At 39.3% G+C, this 8,600-nt stretch overlaps 1 protein-coding gene across 1 annotated transcript; it reads right to left on the reverse strand.

The window, feature by feature from the left end:
* Positions 1-639: 639 nt before the first annotated feature.
* Positions 640-7,937, reverse strand: DDX55 (DEAD-box helicase 55). Its single transcript, XM_053471990.1, has 14 exons — positions 7,793-7,937; positions 7,065-7,115; positions 6,572-6,658; positions 6,145-6,236; positions 4,397-4,459; positions 3,874-4,023; positions 3,596-3,785; positions 2,912-2,994; positions 2,687-2,818; positions 2,473-2,565; positions 1,832-1,946; positions 1,540-1,708; positions 1,163-1,446; positions 640-1,008 (listed from the first exon to the last, which is right to left on the reverse strand). The coding sequence occupies exons 1-14, from the start codon at positions 7,898-7,900 to the stop codon at positions 850-852; spliced, it is 1,776 nt and encodes a 591-aa protein (XP_053327965.1). The 5' UTR covers positions 7,901-7,937; the 3' UTR covers positions 640-849.
* Positions 7,938-8,600: the final 663 nt, after the last annotated feature.

The following is an 8,600-nucleotide window of genomic DNA, read 5'->3' on the forward strand; positions in this document are numbered from 1 at the left end:
TGGATATCTCTTTCCTTCATTGTATGTTTCTCCATGACATGCCTGGAACATCAAGTCGTGAAAGGGTTAAAAACTAAAATTTTAGTTTAGTCGGGTTATCTTTGTCTAATAAGATCAGTGTGACAATCTGAAACATTTAAGCTTGAAACAAAAATAGAAGATAGAGGGCCACATACTTTTTCACAGCAATGTATTTAATGAAGGTCTTATTACTGCCTAAATATAGTAAAGCAGAATCTTTACAAAAAAACAATTTAAATTTGCAATAAGACTTGGCCCATCTTAGCTTATAAAAGAGCAAGACAAAGCAGCTTCTCATGGGCAAGGTGGGTTTATATTTTTTGAAAAAGGAATAATTTTGTTTTCCCATGGATTAGAAAGAACCTGCATAATTAGGAGGGGAGGCTGCAAATGTATAAAATCCCCATGTATTGGGAGTATTTAAAACAAACTAATATTTACTGCTGCAGCAAAAAAAAAAAAAATTGTCAATTACTCATGAAGTGTAAAACATGCTGTTATTGTGATTTCATTCCTATCACCTGTTCCTATACAAGGCAGTATAATTTTAGGTTACTTTTCTGTATTCAAATGCCTCCCAGTTTTTTATGGTCTGTGGACAGAATAGCAAATACAGTCTTTGTTGGTCAACAATTTACACTTTGGCTTGTTAATTATAATTCATTAAAATTACCATAAACCAGATCCAGAAATATACTTAGGAGGGACAGAAGAGATGCTGCCAGATTTCTTTTGTGGCAACAGCTTTATGGACACAGGGATTTGTCCTGTAGGATTACCCTGTCTCACATTTCTCATTGTCACAATAACGATGCCAATTGCACAAATTCAATCCAAATCCTCAGATCCGTCTTCCATCTCCTGCTTTCCAGATGAAGTCAATTGTTTTTCAAACTCTTCTTCTGTGATTTTTCCCTTTTTCAGCCTCTTTAACAACCTAGTGTCCTGAAGCAGTTCATCCACATCTTGCTCATCTACATCTGAACCCTGCGTGATAACAAAAAACAATATCGATTCAGTTTTGATGAACTAGCCCATTGGCCAATGAATTTACAAATGCTCTTCTATCTGTTTAACACATAGCTTGTTCTGCTAGATATAGATATATATAGAACACAAAGTGCAATATATTACGTTTTACCTCATGATTTTTCCTTTTTAAAGCAACTTTTTTTCTCTTTTCCTTCCTGGCTTTCTGTTTGGACCATGATTTGTTTTTTGTGAAGGTTCTCCTGGTCTCTCCTGTTTCCTTCCTCTGCTGCAGCATTTTCTGCCTCTGTTTCTCTCTATGTTTGTCCTTGTATGGGATGGAGTCCGTATGAACGAAAGCAGGAACAAAGTCTGACAAGTCTTTCCCTCTCAGTTCTGGCATGCGTGGCATTTTCAGAAGACCAAAGCCACGGGCGAGAGAAGAAAAATCCAAATCTGAAAAGAGAAAAATGATCAGAGCTACATAATGTCCATAATGCTTCAGGGTTAGTACAATAACAAATACACTGAGAAATAGCTGCACGGTACCTTTCACTCTGAAAATCAAGTTGCACTCGTGTTTGGCATAAGCCTGCACATAAGATACAAATGCTTTCATCCCTTTGTCGAACATCGCCCGGTCAGACATTGCCAGAGACTTCAGCTTTGGCAGATGATCCTGTGAAAACGTCACCTCCGACATTTCCTTCAGCGGGCACTTCAAGAGAGAATCAAGAGAAGAAACAAAAATGTAAATAAAAGCAACAGAGTACTAAAGAATAATACCAGTTGTAGCAATGCTTGTTTTAAAATAAAATGGCTTTTTTGGCACAAACCTCACCTTTTGGTTTATTGAAAGAAATTCCACATATGATTCTTCCATGGGAAGCAAAAATACAAGGGCGCTGCCATGATGGCCAATACGTGCTGTACGCCCGCAACGGTGAACAAAAGAACTGAAAGGAAAGAATATGATGGGAAAAGAAAAATGATGGCAGCTTAATCCAGTGCGACGAGAACAATACATCCCGCACAACTGCAGCAACAGTATCCCACCTAAGCAAACAGGTTATGGCAGGGCTTGACGTCCCATCCCTCAGTATTAGCCTGTCCAGAACTAGACTGGACTGCCCTCCGCTGGAGAGATCATGGCTCTCGCTTTAAACTTGCCCAAAATACAGGTAGCGCTGGGTCTGTTCAGACCTCTGTCTCATTGCTCTCTCACTATGCTGCTTGCCGGGATACGACATCAAATCCCAGCACTCAGCAGGGAACACGCTAAATAAATACTACTGGATGACATAGCGGAACAAATCCTTTGAGGCAGGTAGCCAAGGCAACCGCAACTGGCGTCTAACTTTTTTGCCGTCTCTCTGATCTCTAGTTGCAGCCATTCTTCTACAAAATATCAAATTTACGCCTGCAAGCACACATTGCAATTTAGATTATATAGTTAAGCTTGGTAAGATCAGATCAATTTACCTAGCACTGCTTGGTGGGTCATACTGTAGGACCCAATTCACTTCTGGAATGTCAATACCACGAGCCATCACATCAGTACAAACTAAAATGCCACTGGAAAGAGAGATAAAAGAAAATCTAGATTATAAAGGCTGCTAAAAAGAAAATTTCAAATTGGTTAAAAAAAAGAGAAAAACAAATAGTTTTGTTATGTAGTAAACAAATGTCCTCCTACCTGTCCAACTTCCGAAACTCAGTGAAGATCCTGTTGCGCTTGTGCTTCATTTTGCCATGAATGGACATGACCTTCACATTTTTTACAAGAACCTCCAAGGCTTTTCCATAATACTCCACACATGCACAGGTACTGTGTAAACATTGGGAGAACACCATTGTAAGAAGAAAAAGCAATTTTCAGTTTAAATGAAAAGGCCATTTTTTCCCCCAAAACATGACTCACCTGAAGAACACAAGGTGCTTTTCCTGTTTTCGCTGCCGCAGGAAGCTTACAAGATAGTTGAATTTTTCATCAGTTTTGCAGATCTACAATAAAAATGTACATTTTGATTGGTTCATTTATCTTCGCACAATTGGGAAAAGACAACATTCATGTCACCTCTGTATAATTTGAATATATCATTACACCTGTACATCTATCCAGTGTATATTGCACCTTAGCATTCATCATGCATACAAAAAAAATAACTAAAAGTTTTTATACTTCTTAAAAATTCACTGGCCTCTTGTATCCACAGGTATGTAGCAAGGAAGAAATCATATATCTGCTACCAAATGTTAATTCATCACATCTCCAAAGAAAAATTTTAAAAAATGCAATGGAACTTGAAAATACATGATTACACCTCCAAACACTACTCCTACAAAGTAAAGCAATAATAAAAATTAAAGGGGCACTCCAGTCATCACATGCACTTTGACACCCCCCCCATTGTTGAAGAATCTAATTTAACCCCTTAAGGACAATGGGCGGTCCCTAAACCCATTGAAAACAATGCATGTACGGGCTGTGTCATTAAGGGGTTAAAGTGCCCACAGAGTACTTTTATTTAACCTAAAATGTTACATTATATTGAAATGACATTTACAAAAGGCCAACAATTCAGCCACAGCATGATTTCCTTACCATATAATAATTTTCAAGCCGAGTTGGGGTTTTCTGGGTGTTTGTTGCGGCCACTCCTTTTTCCTTTACATTGATGCGGACAGGGTTCCGCAAGCCCGCTCTCACCAGATTCTCCAGCTCCTGAGTCTGTGTCGCTGAGAACAGTCCCGTTCTCCTCTGCTTAGGTAGAAAGCCTAAGATAGTGTTGATGCTGTAAGAGGAGGAAAGAATAGCTAATTAAGATCCATACATATGTGTAAATGTATTCAAAGTTATGTCAATTAAGTAAAACACAACACCTTGCTTCAAATCCCATGTCTAGAAGACGGTCAGCTTCATCCAAGATCAGGACCTCCAGACTTTTCACACAGCTTACTAAATCCAGCCCATCTGCCTGCCTCCGGAACATATCTTCCAGTCGCCCTGGTGTAGCCACGATAATGTTTCCCCTATCAAAACCAATAACTACAGTATTAGATCAACTTAATTTAAACAGAGTGTAGGTGATCAACAAGCAATGGATTTGTATAGTTATTATAGGTAAAACTGTGACATTTAAATTTTTAATATTTTTCCATATTAAATTTTTTTTTTATATATATATGTTTTTAAAATGAAAACAGAAAGTCCTAATTGTTCAGAAAAATATAAAATTTGTGTGGTTACACTAAATAAGAGAAGGAGAAATTATGCTCGATAACAAGACAGCAAGAGTGCTATAAATAGACTTAGTCCGGAAGGGGTTTATAAGGGTTATTAAGTCTACGGCTTAAAGTAGACATAAATGCCTAGAGAGAAAAAAAAAAAAAGAACACAACCTACCCATGTTCTTTAAACTTTTGGACATCTTCAACTGGATTACTACCCCCGATAAGAAGAATCTGGCTGAAGAAAGAATGGCAATAACATTTTGCATGCAAATCATAATAATGCTTGTATCTGCTTTATAGACATTAAGTCCAGAACACCAAATTCTTTTTTGAAATAAAAAACTCATAAACCAAAGTAAAAGTGAATGGTACTGGAACCTGCCTTAAACAGTAGACCACATCTATGAAACAACAGACAATATATTTTATTGGGGTTATATAAGACTACCTAGAACAGGCAAAAAAAAAAAAAAAAACAGTTTTGTGGACTTAACATCAAAATCTCAATAACACACTCATAAAACTCCCTATTACCGTATTGGCCCGAATATAGGCCGCACTTTTTTCCCCCACTTTAAGTTTTTAAAGTGGGGGTGCGGCCTATATTCGGGGTCTAGCGCCCGACGCCAGGGACATGCAGTCCCGGGCGCCGGGCAGGCAGCGGGGTTAGGATACAGATCCCCCGCGGCGGTGCAGGGGACCTGTATCCTACTCTCGGATGTGCTCAGACAGCCTCCCCTGCCGGCACTTTCCACGGGGGGAGTACCGGCACGGGAGGTTGTCTAAGCGCATCGCACGGACGTTCACCGGCAGCGGCGATGCGCCGTTGCCGGTGAACGTCCGCACGATGCATTTTATCCCCCCGACTTACCAGGGCAGACTCCCGGGTGTCTTGCAGGGCCGGCAGAAGACATCTACGCAATACGCGTATACAACTTCCGGTGCCGGCACTTCCGCTGAGTGTCGGCACTGGGAGTTGTATACACGATGTGCATAGATGTCCCCCTCCGGCCCCGTAAGACACCCGGGAGTCTGCTCTGGTAAGTCGGGGGGGGGACAGAGTGGCAGCATATCTCGGGGGGGGGACAGAGTGGCAGCATATTTCGGGGAGGGGGAGAGGACAGAGTGGCAGCATATCTCGGGGAGGGGGAGAGGACAGAGTGGCAGCATATCTCGGGGAGGGGACAGAGTGGCAGCATATCTCGGGGGGGGAGAGGACAGAGTGGCAGCATGTTTTTTGGTGTTTTTTTTTAAAGAAAAAAACTTTTTCTTTAAAAAAGCACCAAACTTTTAGGGTGCGGCCTATATACGGGGGCGGCTTATATCCGAGCCAATACGGTATTACTACATTATTATTTTGTTTAGAGGATCACAGTTTTATGCACTGTGCGTGATCCACACTGAGAGACCGTTTTTAGATACAGCAGCCTTTTGGTTTGAAGTAGTATCTCCAATATTTTCACGCTTAGAGCCATTATGATTATGGAGTTTAATGGCTCCGTAATTATTTTTTCTACATTCCGTTATTGTATCTTGTTAGGGTTCATGCCCATTAGTAGCAATTACAGGTCATAACAGCGAGATGCCAAATACTTGTCGCAACTTGTATAAAGATGCCCCAAGCTAGAAAATGCTAATTATTTTTAACTAAATGTAAAAGGGACACAAATCAGGACTTTTAGAAAAGCGATATATTATAAATAAGAGACAAAGTTTATAGCACAAGCTAAATTTTAATCCCTGCACAGGACTTTGATCAGACACTTTTTATCCATACACAACACTAATAATACAAGCAATTCACCTCCTGAAGCATGTGGACATGACTTTGTGGTACACATACATAGTTACTGCTACTGGGAATTACTAGGGGAATTAGAGGAGGTACAAAGCATACTTGGGTAGAATACACAGCCTTACCTAAATTGAGGGAAATGTTTAGTAAATTGAGACAACACTTCATCAATTTGCACAGCAAGCTCACGTGTTGGGGTAACGATTATAGCTCCAACCTGAACAGGGGTAGAAAAGGCAAAACATGAAACGTCACAACAGGAAAGTTGCATTTTCAGGTTATTAATCTCACAATTTCACTGATTTTGCTGTAAGAAGAGCTTTAGCCTCAGTAAGGTTTCTTGAAAATCAGACCTAATAAAATATGCATTTATGAGGGGCAGGTAAAGCTTTCTTGCTGGGCTATCATGGTTACTCTTCATAATGCATAACGATGCCAACTGCAACCTTCTCTGCAAACCTAACCAGCCAATTCCTGGGTTTGACATTAAACCTTATCTTTGTAACCAATAAGGACACAATCAGTTTGATTGGTTAGTATCTTTTCCCTTACCTGATTTCTTTTCAATTTTTCTTCTCTTTTCAGAAGAATTTCCAAAAGCGGAATTACAAATGCCAGGGTTTTACCGCTTCCAGTTATCTGTATTACAAATAGATCCCAGAACATGTTATTAACAAAACAGATTTAAAGGCATAAATTGCTTCATTTAATTTCTCAAATATTTGATTTCTGCAAAATCAGTAAACTAACATTACAAAACAGTTACCCAAACTGACTTAAATGACGTAGCTAGTGCTTTTACAGCATGGTACAAATAAATGTCTAATCCTTTTCAATAATTTCTGCACATACATAGTTTCACCAGCCGTTATTGTTGCTTTAGGTGTCTTTTATTAAAAAACCTGCTAATACAGATTTAATTACACACCAATAATTTTTTTAGAGGGAAGGCTGCACAATCTAAAGTTACAGTGCGATAAGTCAAGCAGTTAAAATCAACGAAGATGAAATGATCAACTGATCTATAAGATAAGCACATACTCACCGCCTCTGCAGCTATGTCCTTGTTGTTCATAAATAGGGGGATAGTTGCAGACTGCAAATAAAACTCCAGTAAATACAATGCTGAAAATCAATACGCTTGCAACACGTAATGTGGTATGGAAGGAATACAAAATATTTTCAAAGCCGTCAACCAAAGGCAAAAGCGGCTTGCTCGTAAATGGCTTGAATGTGCATTGAGGAATAAGTTTTAATATAGAGTACGCAAACACACAGCAATTGTGGCTGGACCCATACATAAGACAAACAACAAAATAAAATCAGTTTATCCAGTAGCCCTGTGTCTTTATTCATAACTTTAAAAAAGTAAGGCTCTAAGAAGTTTCTTAAATTGTCGGAGACTGTTTACGTCAGCATGCAATCCTTAGCTTTTAACCCACTTTATCCAGCTTATGATACAATGGCAATGCATTATCCCAACTGAAGGTTAAATATAACTCATCAAGGTGATTACAGAAAAACACTTAGCAATATTCTTCAGCTTTCCCAACTTCTTAAAGAATGCTACATAAACCTGAGTTAAAACATAAACTATGATATAAAGGGGGTGTTATAAACACGCTCGTGGTCTGTATTTGCGCTCCACAGAGATAAATAAAAATGAAATGTATAATAGGCAATGATCGCAGCTAGCGCTTATTCTGCTCTCTGGGATTGCGCCTAGAAGAGATAGCTGGATCCTGGTAAAGATGACATCCCCCGGACTTATACCTGCACCGGAGTCATGTGAGTGAACTTTAAGTCTCTCAAGGTCTGTCGGATGTTTTCATTTAATTTTTGAGGCAAAGAGTCCCAGGTCCCTTCTGTTACATTCTCCATATTTCACTGCACGTGCTTCCTGTCCGTGCGCAAAATGAGTCCCTCGGCAACAGCAGAGACATTTAGTTCCGCGCTGGGCTGTCATCCAGTAACTAAATCATTGGTTTATGTGGCCGCGTCTCCCTTCTGATATTCCTGCAGTGCACGTGCAATGTAATTCCATGCTACAGCCAACCTTGATTTATAACATGACCAGAATGTTCACTAAAACTTCAATCAAACCTTTATATCTGCATTTCATAAATGGAGAAACATCAATCAAGAAGCCAACCCGCAAACATGGGACATCTTACATATTTAGAAAAATAATATGCATTATTATTATTATATCACATAAATTACAATTATTTATTTTAAAATCAAGGGAGGGCTAGCATACTCAGCCCAGAGGGCAAGTTCAGTCAGTCCTGTAATAAAGCCCATAAAGGAGCAGAGAACGGATAAAGTGTCACGAGTGTTACAAAGTGTAAAATAAATGCATTGTTTAAAGCGCATACTGGAGTCAGTCAACTAAATAAAGAAGTCTGCACAAAATAATACAAAATATAATACAAACAACCCACTCAGTGCCTCCTTAAGACCCCCTCCAGAAAATAAATTACGGGGTTAGGTTGCTCCCACAGCCCCCTTTTTTTTAAAAAAAAAGAGTAGAAATATCCTAAATTCTTTACAGGGATTGTGTCGAGCAATTTGTATAAGA

The sequence above is a fragment of the Spea bombifrons genome, chromosome 1 (assembly GCF_027358695.1).
Source record: "Spea bombifrons isolate aSpeBom1 chromosome 1, aSpeBom1.2.pri, whole genome shotgun sequence".
In the NCBI taxonomy this organism is placed as follows: Eukaryota; Metazoa; Chordata; class Amphibia; order Anura; family Pelobatidae; genus Spea; species Spea bombifrons.